At 42.4% G+C, this 16,423-nt stretch overlaps 2 protein-coding genes across 3 annotated transcripts; one reads left to right on the top strand and one right to left on the bottom strand.

The window, feature by feature from the left end:
* Positions 1-5,789: 5,789 nt before the first annotated feature.
* LOC109879217 (alpha-1,6-mannosyl-glycoprotein 2-beta-N-acetylglucosaminyltransferase) lies at positions 5,790-11,614 on the bottom strand. Of its 2 annotated transcripts, none has more exons than XM_020471406.2 (3): positions 11,324-11,614; positions 7,685-8,009; positions 5,790-7,320 (listed from the first exon to the last, which is right to left on the bottom strand). In XM_020471406.2, the coding sequence occupies exons 2-3, from the start codon at positions 7,709-7,711 to the stop codon at positions 5,950-5,952; spliced, it is 1,398 nt and encodes a 465-aa protein (XP_020326995.1). In that variant the 5' UTR covers positions 7,712-8,009; positions 11,324-11,614; the 3' UTR covers positions 5,790-5,949. The 2 variants fall into 2 exon arrangements, with proteins under 2 accessions (XP_020326995.1, XP_020326994.1); XM_020471405.1 differs by having other exon boundaries at positions 7,655-8,009; positions 11,324-11,524.
* A 3,157-nt stretch (positions 11,615-14,771) lies between these two features.
* On the top strand, positions 14,772-15,811 carry LOC109879216 (40S ribosomal protein S29). Its single transcript, XM_020471404.2, has 3 exons — positions 14,772-14,905; positions 15,401-15,500; positions 15,720-15,811. Exons 1-3 carry the CDS (start codon positions 14,844-14,846, stop codon positions 15,726-15,728), a joined length of 171 nt encoding a protein of 56 aa, XP_020326993.1. The 5' UTR covers positions 14,772-14,843; the 3' UTR covers positions 15,729-15,811.
* The last annotated feature ends 612 nt before the right edge of the window (positions 15,812-16,423 follow it).

The following is a 16,423-nucleotide window of genomic DNA, read 5'->3' as shown; positions in this document are numbered from 1 at the left end:
CTGTGTGCAGTAGCTATCAATCATTTAAAAGCATACACTCTCACCAGAGCCCTGATGGCTTGGACTGTTGGAAATATAAAACACAGGTCTACTCCTGCCTAAAATAGACAACACTAGACCAGGCCTGCACATTGGAGGTTTTCGTCTACCTTCCCTGTGTGGTGCAGTGTTCCCAACCCTGCTCCTCCAGTACCCCCCAACAGAACATATTCTTATTGTAACCCTGGACAAGCACACCTGATTCAACTTGTCAACTAATCATCAAGACTAGTAATGATTTGACCTGCTATCGTCCTTATGTTAAGCAGACACACTTGCTTTGTGTTTGGGTGAGGAGATAGGGTACTCCTTGTAGAGATCTCATATTCTGAGCAGGCTTCCCCAAAAGGTTTCCTTAGCCACAGATGTTGTATCATCTTAGTCTATGCACCATTCCTAGGTCACATGACCCCCCCACAGCAGCACCGGGCACTGTCACATGCTTTTACACAAGGCCACACCAGATTAGGAGTTAAATCAACCCTTTGTTTTGCACTTAACACAACACATTGAGTTCTATTCTGTCCTCAAAGATTCCTTCTTTGAATGGTCCTTGCCAAAATCTTGTTGATGGGGTTGGTTGGGTTGTGATTGTGAAAAAATATACAGTATTTACAGACTCCTCAATACTGATATAACTTGTATCATACAAGAAGTGAGTAGTGCAGAGTAGACTATCAATAATTATTGGTAAATTGGTAAAATATGTAAACACTGAGTTTATTAGATACCAATCTTCTTGAAAAAAGTAAATAAACAACAGATTAAAAGTAAGTATTATGTGTCAGACTACAGTCGTGGCCAAAAGTTTTGAGAATGACACAAATATTAAATTCCACAAAGTTTGCTGCTTCAGTGTCTTTAGATATTTTTGTCAGATGTTACTATGGAATACTGAAGTATAATTACAAGCATTTCATAAGTGTCAAAGGCTTTTATTGATAATTACATGAAGTTGATGCAAAGAGTCAATATTTGCATTGCTGACTCTTCTTTTTCAAGGCCTCTGCAATCCGCCCTGGCATGCTGTCAATTAACTTCTGGGCCACATCCTGACTGATGGCAGCCCATTCTTGCATAAATAATGCTTGGAGTTTGTCAGAATTTGTGGGTTTTTGTTTGTCCACCCGCCTCTTGAGGATTGACCACAAGTTGTCAATGGGATTAAGGTCTGGGGAGTTTCCTGGCCATGGACCCAAAATATTGATGTTTTGTTCCCCGAGCCACTTAGTTATCACTTTTGCCTTATGGCAAGGTGCTCCATCATGCTGGAAAAGGCATTCCTGGATGTTTGGGAGAAGTTGCTCTTGGAGGATGTGTTGGTACCATTCTTTATTCATGGCTGTGTTCTTAGGCAAAATTGTGAATGAGCCCACTCCCTTGGCTGAGAAGCAACCCCACACATGAATGGTCTCAGGATGCTTTACTGTTGGCATGACACAGGACTGATGGTAGCGCTCACCTTGTCTTCTGCGGACAAGCTTTTTTTCAGGATGCCCCAAATAATCGGAAAGGGGATTCATCCGAGAAAAATACTTTACCTGATATTACAGAATATCAGTCTGTCCTTGATGTTTTTCCTGGAGAGAAGAAGCTTCTTTGCTGCCCTTCTTGACACCAGGCCATCCTCCAAAAGTCTTCACCTCACTGTGCGTGCAAATGCACTCACACCTGCCTGCTGCCATTCCTGAGCAAGCTCTGTACTGGTGGTGCCCCGATCCCCAGCTGAATCAACTTTAGGAGACGGTCCTGGCGCTTGCTGGACTTTCTTGGGCACCCTGAAGCCTTCTTCACAACAATTGAACCGCTCTCCTTGAAGTTCTTGATGATCCGATAAATGGTTGATTTAGGTGCAATTTTACTGGCAGCAATATCCTTGCCTGTGAAGCCCTTTTTGTGTGAAGCAATGATGACTGCACGTGTTTCCTTGCAGGTAACCATAATTGAACGAGGCAGAACAATGTTTCCAAGCACCACCCTCCATTTGAAGCTTCCAGTCTGTTATTCGAACTCAATCAGCATGACAGAGTGATCTCCAGCCTTGTCCTCGTCATCACTCACACCTGTGTTAACGAGAGAATCACTGACATGATGTCAGCTGGTCCTTTTGTGGCAGGGCTGAAACGCAGTGAAAATGTTTTTGGGGGGATTCAGTTCATTTGCATGGCAAAGAGGGACTTTGCAATTAATCTGATCACTCTTCATAACATTCTGGAGTATATGCAAATTGCCATCATACAAACTGAGGCAGCAAACTTTGTGAAAATTAATATTTGTGTCATTCTCAACTTTTCACCACAACTGTAGTGGATTTACACTTATGGAGATGAGAAACGGAGTCGGCCTTCACTCTGCAGTCATCCCAGATAGATCTTATATACAGTGATCAGGCAAGCTTTAAACCATTGCTTTAGGCGGGGGTAAGGGAATGGAAATCAATGCCGCCTCAGAGAAGCCACCAAGCTAGCTAGAGGAAACTGTCAATAGAGAGCTGCATCCTAAGCACTTCAAATGTAAACATTTCTGCTACAGCACCAACACCAGGAATTTATAATTCATCTCAATGCGGTGAATGTTGTCTGGGATTCCTCCACATATTAAACCATGAATTTAAATAATTACTTTAATAATATGTATAGTACCAGTCAAAAGATTGGACACACTTAATCATTCAAGGAATGTCTTTATTTTTTAAATATTTTCTACACTGCATGTAGAATAATAGTGAAGACATCAAAACTATGAAATAACCCATATGGAATCATGTAGTAACCAAAAACCTGTAAAACAAATCAAAACATATTTTAAATTTGTGATTCTTCTAAGTAGCCACCCTTGATGACAGCTTGGCACACTCTTGGCATTCTCTCAACCGGGTTCATGAGAAAGTCACCTGGAATGCATTTCAATTAACAGGTGTGCCTTGTTAAAAGTTAATTTGTGGAATTTCTTTCCTTTTTAATGTGTTTGAGCCAATCAGTTGTGTTGTGACAGGTTAGGGGGGTATACAGAAGATAGCCCTATTTGGTAAAAGAACATGTTCATATTATGGCAAGAACAGATCAAATAAGCAACAGTGATACGACAGTCCATCATTACTTTAAGACATGAAGGTCAGTCAATACGGAAAATATCAAGAACTTTGAAAGTTTCCTCAAGTGCAGTCGCAAAAACCATCAAGCGCTATGATGAAATTGGCTCTCATGAGGACAACCACAGGAAAGGAAGACCCAGAGTTACCTATGCTGCAGAGAATGAGTTCATTAGTTACCAACTTCAGAAATTGCCGTCCAAATAAATGCTTCACAGAGTTCAAGTAACAGACACATCTCAACATCAACTGTTCAGAGGAGAATGCGTGCATCAGGCCTTCATGGTCAAATTGCTGCAAAGAAACCACTACTAAAGGACACCAACAAGAAGAAGAGACTTGCTTGGGTCAAGAAACAAGAGCAATGGACATTAGACCGGTGGAAATCTGTCCTTTGGTCTGATGGATTTTGAGATTTTGGTTTCAACCGCCGTGTCTTAGTGAGACGCAGAGCAGGCGAACGGATGATCTCCACATGTGTGGTTCTATGGAGGAGGAGGTATGATGGTGCTCTGTGATTTAAAAAAAATTAAATGCACACTTAACCAGCATGGCTACCACATCATTCTGCAGCGATACACCATCGCATCTGGTTTACACTATCATTTGTTTTTCAACAGGACAATGACCCAACACACCTCCAGGCTGTGTAAGGGCTATTTGACCAAGATGAAGAGTGATGTAGAACTGCATCAGATGACCTGGCCTCCACAATCACTCGACCTCAACCCAATTGAGATGGTTTGGGATGAGTTGGACCGCAGAGTGAAGGAAAAGCAGCCAACAAGGGCTCAGCATATGTGGGAACTCCTTCAAGACTGTTGGAAAATCATTCCAGGTGAAGCTGGTTGAGAGAATGCCAAGATTGTGCAAAGCTGTCATCAAGGTAAAGGGCAGCTACTTTGAAGGATATAAAATAAATGTTGATTTGTTTAACACTTTTTTGGTTACTACATGATTCCATGTGTTATTTCATAGTTTTGATGTTTTCACCACCATTCCACAATGTAGAAAATAGTAAAATAAAGACTTTTGACTGCTACTGTATATATATATATATATATATGATTCTTTACAAACACTGAGTGTACAACACATTAAGAACATCTTCTTAATATTGAGTTGCAATTCCTGACATTTAATCCAAGTAAACATTCCCTGTCTTAGATCAGTTAGGATCACCACTTTAGTTTAAGAATGTGAAATGTCAAAAAAATAGTAGAGAGAATTATTTATTTCAGCTTTTATTTCTTTCATCACATTCCCAGCGGGTCTGAAGTTTACATACAGTCAATTAATATTTGGTAGCATTGCCTTTAAATTGTTTAACTTGGGTCAAACATTTTGGGTAGCTTTCCACAAACTTCCCACAATAAGTTGCGTTAATTTTGGCCCATTCCTCCTGACAGAGCTGGTGTAACGGAGTCAGGTTTGTAGGCCTCCTTGCTTGCACATGCTTTTTCAGTTCTGCCCACTAATTTTCTATGGGATTGAGGTCAGGGCTTTGTGATGGCCACTCCAATTCCTTGACTTTGTTGTCCTTAAGCCATTTTGCCACAACTTTGGAAGTATGCTTGGGGTCATTGTACATTTGAAAGACCCATTTGTGACCAACCTTCAACTTCCTGACTGATGTCCTGAGATGTTGTTTCAATGTCTGTATCCACATAATTTTCCTATCTCATGATGCCATCTATTTTGTGAAGTGCACCAGTCCCTCCAGCAGCAAAGCACCCCCAGAACATGATGCTGCCACCCCCATACTTCACAGTTGGGGTATTGTTCTTCAGCTTGCAAGCCTCCCCCTTTTCCTCCAAACATAACGATGGTCATTATGGCCAAACAGTTCTATTTTTGTTTCATCAGACAAGAGGACATTTCTCCCAAAAGTACGATCTTTGTCCCCACGTGCAGTTGCAAATCGTAGTCTGGCTTTTTATGGCGGTTTTGGAGCAGTGGCTTCTTCCGGCCTTTCAGGTTATGTAGATATAGGACTCGTTTAACTGTGGATATAAATACTTTTGTACCTATTTCCTACAGCATCTTCACAAAGTCATTTGCTGTTGTTCTGGGATTGATTTGCACTTTTCACATCAAAGTATGTTCATCTCTGGGAGACAGAACGCGTCGCTTCCTGAGCGGTATGAGGGCTGCGTGGTCCCATGGTGTTTATACTTGCGTACTATTGTTTGTACAGATGAACGTGGTAGCTTCAGGCGTTGGTCTTGGCTGATTTTATTTATTTCCCCATGATGTCAAGCAAAGAAGCACTGAGTTTGAAGGTAAGGCCTTGAAATACATCTACAGGTACACCTCCAGTTGACTCAAATGATGTCAATTAGCCTATCAGAAGCTTCTAAAGCCATGATATAAGCTGTTCAAAGGCAGTCAACTTAGTGCATGTAAACTTCTGACCCACTGGAATTATGATACAGTGAATTAAGTGAAATAATCTGTCTGTAAACAATTGTTGGAAAAATTACTTGTGTCCTGCACAAAGTAGAAAAAAACTATAGTTTGTTAACAAGACATTTGTGGAGTAGTTGAAAAACAAGTTTTAATGACTTCAACCTAAAAGTACTTCCGACTTCAACTGTCTATTTATATATAAATAAAAATCAATGTCTTGGATATATAAAAGAGACATGTGACAAAGAAGCCCAAACCCAACAAAATGTTTATTTGGAAGAGTCAGATAAAACAGGCAATATGATGAAATATTCCATGAAGATTATTTTCAAAAAGGCTTTCTTTTTCTTAAATTCAGAGGATGCAAAAAAGAGAATAGTAACGATATAGGCCTAACAATTATAATAAGGTCACTGTAATCGAGGGTAGCTCTTGCAGAGTTCATGGTCCCTAATGTCCCCCCAACCGCCGTTCTTCACGTGGGGCGCCACCCCCCCTGCCCCGTTAGCCGGAAGTCTCTTAGTAATCAGCAGGTTCTTGGGGAACAGCTGATTGCTGCTGCTCTGTAGAATGGTATCTATCTTGGTCTTTTGGCTGGACGGCATGCACACAGACTTCTTGTGGTGCATCCCGCAGTCCCCGGCATGGAAGACGCGGGGTGCTTCGCTCACCATGACCTTCCAGTAGGAGGGCAGGCAGGTTACGGTCAGGTGCTGCAGGGACCAGTCCCAGTTGTAGTCGTCATAGGTGCAGAAGGCGTTGGTGCATTGAATGAGTTTCTGGTAGGTCTCCCTGCTCAGAGCCATGCCCATGTTGTGCTCGGTGGACTTCCAGGCTTTCACCTCCACCTTGTTGGCTTTACTGGGGTAGCTGATGTGGCCGTAGCTCCCCAGAGATAGGATGTCACAGTCAGGGCAATTCTCCCTCTTCAGGATCGACATCAGCTTGAGGAAGTGGAGGAAGTCAGGGGAGAGGAAGTGGTCCTCCTCGATGAGAAGCACCAGACCCCGGTGGTCCTTCAGGGCCCGGACGCTGTCCCACACAAAGTGCAGCTTCCACCACCAGTGGTGCTTGGTCTGGGAGAACTTGGCCTCACGGTAGTGGCCAAACGAGTCGGGGTACTCTGCGTTGATGCAGCCCAGCTTTAAGGCGTCTATCTTGGAAATGTCTCTGGGGCAGTCCCTGGGGTCGTGGCCCGGGAACTCCTGGGGGTACAGTTGGATGCTGAAGGGAAAGAAGATCTGGAGAACCTGGCAGAAGTCCACTGAGGCCACCACCTGGTTGATCTCGGGGGACCAGAAGTCATGGCTGAAGATGAGCAGGATGCTCTCCACGCCCCTGGCCTTTCTCAGACTCTCCACCAGCAGCCTCAGGTAGTCAGGTCTGTTGTGCACCTGGACCACCACCACCAGATCGTCCTTCTTCCTCGCTGCCCTGAACTGCTCCTCATGTCTCACTGTCTGGTCAAAGTTGAGCTGGAACACAATGCCACGGTAGACCTGGGTGGTGTTGTCCACCTCTGGTTTTACCACCTCCTCTTCCTCCAGGTGCTTTTCAGGCTGGTTCTTCGGGTGTGTCTCGTTGACAGGTGCGATGGGTGGTAGGTTAGGTATCTGGCTGACTGCAGGTGTGGCCTGCGGCTGTGGCTGCACCTGGCTACTGCTGCTTCTCCTCACCCCCTCAGCCTCTTTCAGGACCACCACCCCACTGCTCTTCTTCTGCTTCCCACTGGTCCAGAAGGCTAGGCCACACACCACCACCACCAGCGTCAGTATCACCACCTGGAGATAAAATACAAATCATATCATGTGCCCAGTTTTGGACTCAATCCTGCCTGCTATTGCAGTAATTTTACTAATGTTGTCATTGGCATTGTATTTTACATTATCTTTTTTGAAATACAGATACGATAAGATTATGTAACAGAGTTCATATGAGTTTACAGGAGTTAATAGGTTATTCAATCATTCAATTGATCCAGTGGGTCCGGCTTCTTCAACTGAACTAAATATGTCACAATATATGACATTTTATTGTATATGACTGTTCTCAAATACATTTGATTTGTTTGTGCCATTTAAAACATGCCCAGAAACAGAAACATGCAGCACATACACATGACTTGGGACTCGTCGTGTATTGTACCTTCCTCTTGTAGACTCGGAATCTCATGACAGGCAGTCACCCCCCTTGGGAAGGGAGAGGAGTTGATTGTAGAGAAACTGAAAAAAGGCAGGTTTGCAATTTCTAATGGCACTGCTGTGCTTGGGGGAGGCAGGCAGGAAGAGAGGCAGGCAGGGAGTCTTGATAGAAAACAGTTTAAAATTCTGTTGGTTGCTAACACTTGTTGCTAGCACACATTTTTAGAATGTAGACATGTGTCTTTGTGGAATATAAGCGATGCCATGTGAGATTCCCATAAGGCATGTTGGTCTCAGAGGCTGCAGTGTAGAGTTGTGCATGGAACCCACTGGAAAACAAAATAAGAGAAATAAGAGACATTTTTACAATTTCTTATTGTCTTTACTAAACATGGCTACTTTATTAAATGCAACCCACCTACATACCATAAATAATAAAACAATGGCTGATATCGGGGTCTATATAAAAATTTCCAGCCAAATAAAACATAACTTATTTTTTAATAAGAGCGGATACGGTGCACTCAAAGTATTCAGACCCCTTGAATTTTTCCACATTTTGTTACGTTACAGCCTTATTCTAAAATGTATTATAGTTTTTTCCCCCTCAATCTGTAAACACCCCATAATGACAAAGCAAAAACAGGTTAGACATTTTTGCAAATGTATATTAAAAAAAAATGGAATTATCACATTTACAGTATTCAGACCCTTTACTCAGTACATTGTTGAAGCACCATAGGCAGAAATTACAGCCTCGAGTCTTCTTGGGTATGACGCTGCATGCACTGATCATCCCTAAAGCCAACACCTCATTTGGCCGCCTTTCGTTCCAGTACTCTGCTGCCTGTGACTGGAACGAATTGCAAAAATCGCTGAAGTTGGAGACTTTTATCTCCCTCACCAACTTCAAACATCAGCTATCTGAGCAGCTAACCGATCGCTGCAGCTGTACATAGTCTATTGGTAAATAGCCCACCCTTTTCACCTACCTCATCCCCGTACTGTTTCTATTTATTTACTTTTCTGCTCTTCTGCACACCAATATCTCTACCTGTACATGACCATCTGATCTTTTATCACTCCAGTGTTAATCTGCAAAATTGTAATTATTTGCCTGCCTACCTCATGCCTTTTGCACACATTGTATATAGACCCCCCCTTCGTTTTCTACTGTGTTATTGACTTGTTAATTGTTTACTCCATGTGTAACTCTTTGTTGTATGCTCACACTGCTATGCTTTATCTTGGCCAGGTCGCAGTTGCAAATGAGAACTTGTTCTCAACTAGCCTACCTGGTTAAATAAAGGTGAAAAAATAAAAAATAAAAAATTTAAAAAAAATGCTTGGCACACCTGTATTTGGGGAGTTTCTCCCATTCTTCTCTGAAGATCCTCTCAAGCTCTGTCAGGTTGGATGGGGAGCGTCACCACACCACTATTTTCAGGTCTCTCCAGAGATGTTCGATTGGGTTCAAGTCCGGGCTCTGGCTGGGCCACTCAAGGACATTGAGACTTGTCCCGAAGCCACTACTGCGTTGTCTAGGCTGTGTGCTTAGGGTCAATGTCCTGTTGGAAGGTGAACCTTCACCACAGTCAGAGCGCTCTGGAGCACGTTTTCATCAAGGATCTTTCTGTACATTGCTGTGTTCATTTTTCCATCGATCCTGACTAGCGGCAAAAACCATCCTCACAGCATGACGCTGCCACCACGTTTCACCATAGTGATGGTGCCAGGTTCCCTCCAGACGTGACAGTTGGAATTCTGGCCAAAGAGTTCAATCTTGGTTTCATCAGACAAGAGAATCTTGTTTCTCATGGTCTAAGAGTCTTTAGGTGCCTTTTGGCAAACTCCAAGCAGGGTGTCATGTGCCTTTTACTGAGAAGTGGTTTCCGTCTGGCCAGTACCACAAAGGTCTGATTGGTGGCGTGCTGCAAAGATGGTTGTCCTTCTGGAAGGCACTCCCATCTCCACAGAGGAACTCCGCAGCCCTTTCAAAGTGACCCTGACCAAGGCCCTTCTCCCCCGATTGTTGAGTTTGGCCGAGCTGCCAGCTCTAGGAAGAGTCTTGATTGTTCCAAACTTCCATTTAAGAATGATGGAGGCAACGATGTTCTTTGGGACCTTCAATCCTGCAGGAATTTTTTGGTACCCTTCCCCAGATCTGTGCCTCGACACAATCCTGTCTCTGCGCTCTACGGACAATTAATTTGACCCCATGGCTTGGTTTTTGCTCTGACATGCACTGTCAACTGTGGGACCTTGTATAGACAGGATTGTGCCCTTCCAAATCATGCCCAATCAATCGAATTTACCACAGGTGAACTCCAATCAAGTTGGAGAAACATCTCAAGATTAATCAATGGAAACCGGATGCACCTGAGCTCAATTTCGAGTATCATAGCAAAGGGTCTAAATACTTATGTAAATAAGGTAATTATGTTTTTTTTCCCATATATATATATGCTAATATTTCTAAAAACCTGTTTTTGCTTTGACATTATAGGGTATTGTGTGTAGATTGATGAGGAAAATGTTTTATTTAATTTATTTTAAAATAAGGCTGTAACGTAACAAAATGTGGAAAAGGGGAAGGAGTCTGAATACTTTCTGAATGCACTGTAAGTGACAACCCATGTAACAAATGCACCACTGCCAATACATTGACAATAACGTTCCCGATAACCAGTAGACTAAATGTCAAACTGTAAGAGACATGATCATCATGTAGGCCTAATACTTTGAAGATAAAGTATCTGCAGCCAGTCATCACGATTTAGATTCTTCATTTAGACACACCAGCCCTCCCATACCAGCCTGTGCTCCACTTCAACAGTCTATGATTAGTTCCCTGTTCTCTTCTCGTCTTTGCAGCGTTTCTTGGTTGAACTAGCTCATCTGTGTCTACTGCCCAGAGGCACTATCACAATCAATACCACATATCAAGACATCCACAAAATGGAAAGCTAAATAACCTTTGCACTGGATCAGACTCCCTTGCCTAAAACACAACAATGATGTTCAAATAGATTGTAGACATCAGCCTACGGTGTCCTTAACAGTGTACATTATACGCCTGTGCTAACTTTCACTACATGACACGATACACGCACAGTTAACAAGATGTAGAGCTAAGCTAGCCACCGCCTATCATTTCAATCTAGACCGTTTTCTATGTTTCTGAACAGTAATGTAATAAACATTTGGCTATAACATGTACTCCTTCCCATGGCACATGTTGGTCAAGAAGGAAATGGGGTTTCTCTAGCCAAATCTAGTTCATGTAAGTGAACGTAGCTTCCTCCTCCCTACACCATCAATCGTCTTGTTAGCGCCTGGAGCGGTGGACACCGACATCAAACCACCAACCCCATTTCGCTCGAGATCCGTGCCGTGTAGGTGTAACGTTACATCATTTACAACTAGTTAGCTAGCTATATTTAGACGCTTAAACGTTGTTTACCGGGTGATGTTATGGTAGCTAATAGCTAGCTAGCAAGCTACATTTGTCTCGTAGAAGTTAGCTGGAGCGAGCGTATTATATTTAAAAGCAAAGCACTCCGTAGTCGCGCCTCAGTCATTGGCCAAAACAGACTGTCGCAACCACTCTCACAGTGCGAAGAAAATGCGTTTGTATAGTTACCTAAAATATTAGTCGTGCTGTGCAGCTTTCTCTGCCGAAATTAACAGTGCGGTGAATCGAGGTATTCATTCTCCTCCATTCCTTCACTCCTGCTCCCAATTTCGGGGCAAAATAACACATTAGCCAGCCAGCTAGCTAGCTAGCTTACGTTGGCAAGAAGTACCAAATACGGAACCACTGCCTAGCTTTGACTCCCACAATGCATTACTCCATAGGGTCTCTCAAGACATAAAACATGAATTGATATATTAGGCTAGTGTGCTACAATGTTGCATTCAACTGAACTATTGAATTGTAGCTTATAACAATGTAACAATATGGAGATTTGACATGTAGTCGGTATACTGTTTATTTAGAATTAGTAGTTTGTTTGTAGATAAACAAAGGCTTCTTCTGATCTGTTTTCTTACAAAAAAAATGATATAGGCCACTATGATAATAATCTAAACCAGTTCGATATTATTGTCGGTATATTACATTATTCTTGATTATATTCTATACAAAAGAGAGGCAAAACGAGTATCACTACTAGCCTAACTTCAGGCTATTATTGTTAAATATTCAAGAAATCATGAAAAATAAATGATGGTCCAATTGGCATTACTTTACATTTCAAAGTTGGAAAGTATCCAAATAATTTTTACTGGAACACTTCTGTGTTGGTAGTTGTTGTACACCGTAAGTTCTGTTGTATTTGTTTTTCTTATTAAATACTAATTGTAGTATGAAACAAATGGAATCTTGCTGATTTTATTATGTACTTTTCTTTCTATTGATTCACATACTATTGGTATAATTACCTTTTTTTTCAATCACTTTGGTGCAATTTTCACAAGTAAGTTGTACATTTTCACAACTCTAAGCACAAAAATCTATACAGATCATCAAAATGGCTCATGTTTCAAAACTCTAAGCACATTTTCAATTTTCAACACACAATTCAATTGTTGATAACACCAAATCACTCAATTTGGATACATATTCAATCTAATTATCTGCTTTCAAATGCAATATTCACTTTACTTTGGATATGATTTTCTTGACATTTGTAAACAATACAATTAACTATATCACTTAATCAAATTGCTCAAACCGGATAACTAACTACTGAACCAGGAAGTTTGGGGTGGGGCAGGTTGGGGACAGGGGAGCAGGTACCTGACTATTGGTGGCTATTCAGCAGGTTGATGGGCTTGGGGTAGAAGCTATAGGCCAGTGTTACAGTTGAGCATACCACCCTCTGTAGCGCATTACGGTCTGCGGCGGTGGAGTACCAGGCTGTGATGTAGCTCGGCAGAATGCTCTCGATGGTGCTCCTGTAGAATACTGCGAGGGCCCTCGGGGACAAGCTGAATTTCTTCAGCATCCTGAGGTTGAAGAGTCGCTGTCATTACTTATTCACCACGGTGTGCATGTGGTTTGACCATTTTATCTCCTTGGAGATGTGTACTCCGAGGAACTTGAAAAGAATGGGGTCGTGCCCAGCCTGGTTCCTCCGGAAGTCCACAATCAGCTCCTTTCTTTTTCTGATGTTGAGGGTGAGGTTGTTTACCTGGCACCCCACCGTCAGAGTTCCTACCTCCTCGTCGTTGTTGGTAATCAGGCCTGTTACTGTCGCGTCCTCAACAAACTTGACGATGAAGTTGGGACTGTGTGAGGCCACGTAGTCATGGGGTGGCCCGTCAGCAAGTCAAGGACCCAGTTGCATTGGGGCCGTGAGCTTAGAGTGCAGTGTGGAATGCAATGGTGATTGTGTTGTCCGTGGATTTGTCTGGGTGGGAAGCAAAATGAAGAGGATTGAGTGTGTCAGGGACAGAGGTGAGTGGTATTTGACTAGCCTCTAAACCCACTGAATTGTGTAGTGTACAATACACTGCTGAAATGACTAGGTTATACACTCCCCAATCAGTTTATAAGGTACACCACCCCGTTCACAAAAATAGATTGCTCTTACAGACAGTGAGCCATGTGGCCGTGGCTTGCTATATAAAGCAGGCAGGCAGGCATCGAGGCATTCAGTTACTGTTCGTTTGAACATTAGAATATGCAAAACAAGTGACCTAAGCAACTTTTAGCATGGTATGATCATTGGTGCCAGGTGCGCCGGATCCAGTATCTCAGAAACGGCCGCCCTCCTGGAATTTTCACTCACGACAGTGGCGGCATCGTTTACAGAGAATGGTGCGACAAACAAAAAACATCCAGTCAGCGGCAGTCCTGTGGGCGAAAACAGCTTGTTGATGAGAGAGGTCGAAGGAGAAAGGCAAGAATCGAGCAAGCTAACAGGTGGCCACAAACAGACAAATAATGGTGCAGTACAATAGTGGTGTGCAGAACGGCATCTCGGAACACACAACTCGTTGATCCTTGTCACAGATGGGCAAATTGCAGCAGACGACCACACCGGTTTCCACTCCTATTGGCTAAAGACAAGAAGAAGCAGCTCCAGTGGGCACGCGATCACCAACACTGGAGAGTTGAGGAGTGGAAAACATTGCCTTGAACATGACAAGTTTACTTGAGTGGCCTGCGCAGTCCCCAGACCTCAATCCAATAGAGCATCTTTAGGATGCAATGGTACAGGCTGTTCACAGCATGAATGTACTGCTGTCCAGGGGCAGCAGGGTAGCCTAGTGTTTAGAGCATTGGACTAGTAACCGGAAGGTTGCAAGATCAAATCCCCGAGCTGACAAGGTACAAATCTGTCGTTCTGCCCCTGAACAGGCAGTTAACCCACTGTTCCTAGGCCGTCATTGAAATAAGAATTTGTTCTTAACTGACTTGCCTAGTTAAACAAAGGTTAAAAAAATCTGCAGAATGAACTGCAATCCTTAACTGTAACTCAGTACTATCATTGAAATTGTTGCATGTTGTGTTTATATTCTTGTTCAGTATACATCGAAAAAATGTGCCGCAGCGATTGAATTTAAAAAAAAAATTAAGAATGTTAATATTGTTCATATCACATTTAAGGCATTTTTTTCATGCATGTTATTTAATGTATGATTGCACCAGGACCCTGCATCAAAACCAGATCATTGGGGCCACTTGGGTATAAGGTCCATTTGAGAGCATTTCGCTACACTGGCATTAACATCTGCTAACCATGTGTATGTGACAAATAAATTTGATTTGATATGGAGAAAGATGGGCAGACTAGTTATGGGTATCTAATATTGCATACATTGCATGTCTCGTTTTGAATGAATGATTTCTGCTTGTGCAAATGCTTTGTTGAGCTCTTCAACCAAATAACTATCCTGATATGGGGGGGGGTGGAACTGAAAACCTGTACCTTCAGAATCTATGTAAGTCCGCAGCCGCACAATGGTCCAGATGGAGCGATTGATGTGTTGCTACTGCATGTTGTTGGCGTCTTCTAGTGGTGTACTACAAGAATGCACGCAACGCGATGTTTCCCACTATGCTTTGCGGGCGGAAGAAGCCCAGAAGAATAGTTTTATTTACGCATGCGCATCCGTCTTCCTTCCTTTTCGACATTCTACTCGAACGAGACAAGATGGGACATCAGAGCCTCTACTGGAGTCACCCAAGAAAATTCGGTCAGGGATCCAGATCCTGGTCAGTCTTGTTTAATATATTGTTTAGTATTTGTTATTATTCAGTTTCGAGTACATTTCAGAGTTCGGAAGTTTTTCACGGACCCACATTTTGAGTGTACATTTCGAACCACATGGAGTCTTCGCTCGACCTAATATGGCGGCTGATGTAGATTAACCCCCGACCCTCACATTGTTCTCGCATGTTAAACTCAGCAGTTTGCATTTTCTAGTAATATGTTTCTAATAAACATGTATTTCCAGCCATCAATATACCCACTCAATCTGAATGTTGCCGCTTTATCCATTGCTACAACTTCGCGGCCTAAATAATTAGCTACTACTTATTGGCTCCTGTACTGTAGCTACTGTTAGCTTCAAGCCAATTTAACGAGCTATGTGGAAAATTGATGTCTGCTAACCAGCTATCTGGGTACATTTGAATGCGCTTGAACTTGCTGGACATTTTTTATTAAATCTTCGCCGTGTTTCTCTAATACGTGCATTTGTTTTTCAGCCGGGTATGCTCGAACAGACACGGTCTGATCCGTAAATACGGGCTCAACATGTGCCGCCAGTGCTTCAGGCAGTACGCGAATGACATCGGCTTTGTCAAGGCAAGTATTTGGTTGCGTTGTACTCTTGCAAATTTAAATTAGTCACCGTTGGCTATTAGTTGACATTACCGATGGTATACGCTAATATAAGGGGTGAAAATAATATAACGCATTCTTCCTCTGGACGATGTACTATACAGGGTTTAGGCTACAGTTCTTGACATAAATAGATTCCTTCTTATTCTGTATTATATTAACCCTGATGCTTTATGTACACAGCTGGACTAACTGCATTGGATGCTGAAGGTTCCCCACCGGATGCGAAACCAACATGGGATGTTGCATTATTCCAAATAAATGTTTTAGTCCAACATAGTTGTCTTGTTTTTTTGTTGGTCTACATTGTCTAACTCGTTCCACTGATATCATAGTGTCTGCAGGTTTTCACTTCACCCTTGTATTTGATTGAATTACGGTCACTAATTAGTAAGGACCTCACCTGGTTGTCTAGGTCTTATTGGAAAGGGAAAACTAAACCCGCTGACACTCAGCCCTCTAGTGAGTTAGCTGGTGACTCAGGATTAACTGGCATGACAAGAGTGAAATCTGGTGCAATTTTTTGATATGGCCACCTGTGTTAAGTTTTTTTCCAAGGTTGAAACTAATTCAAACAATGTTTTGTTGGAAATTTTAGTGATTCCTTGTTGGTATTGTGGTAGAGCTTTGAACCTCTTTCTGGATAACATTGAGGAATGCTGCAAGTAATCACTACCATTACTTGAGGTATAAATAACTAATTTGATTTATGTAAATGTACATGGCTGTTAACACAGGTAGCCCAATTCTGAACCCACCCCAACTAATTGGTATTCAACAATTGCATATCTTTTTCTGATCAAAATACCAATTAAAGGAGAATTTGTCTTCCTGTGTAAACGAGGCATACTTTACCAATGTTTTACATGCTTCAGCCAATCCTAGTT

Source organism: Oncorhynchus kisutch, linkage group LG21 (genome assembly GCF_002021735.2).
Source record: "Oncorhynchus kisutch isolate 150728-3 linkage group LG21, Okis_V2, whole genome shotgun sequence".
Classification (NCBI taxonomy): Eukaryota; Metazoa; Chordata; class Actinopteri; order Salmoniformes; family Salmonidae; genus Oncorhynchus; species Oncorhynchus kisutch.
This window is presented reverse-complemented; position numbering and strand designations above follow the sequence as displayed.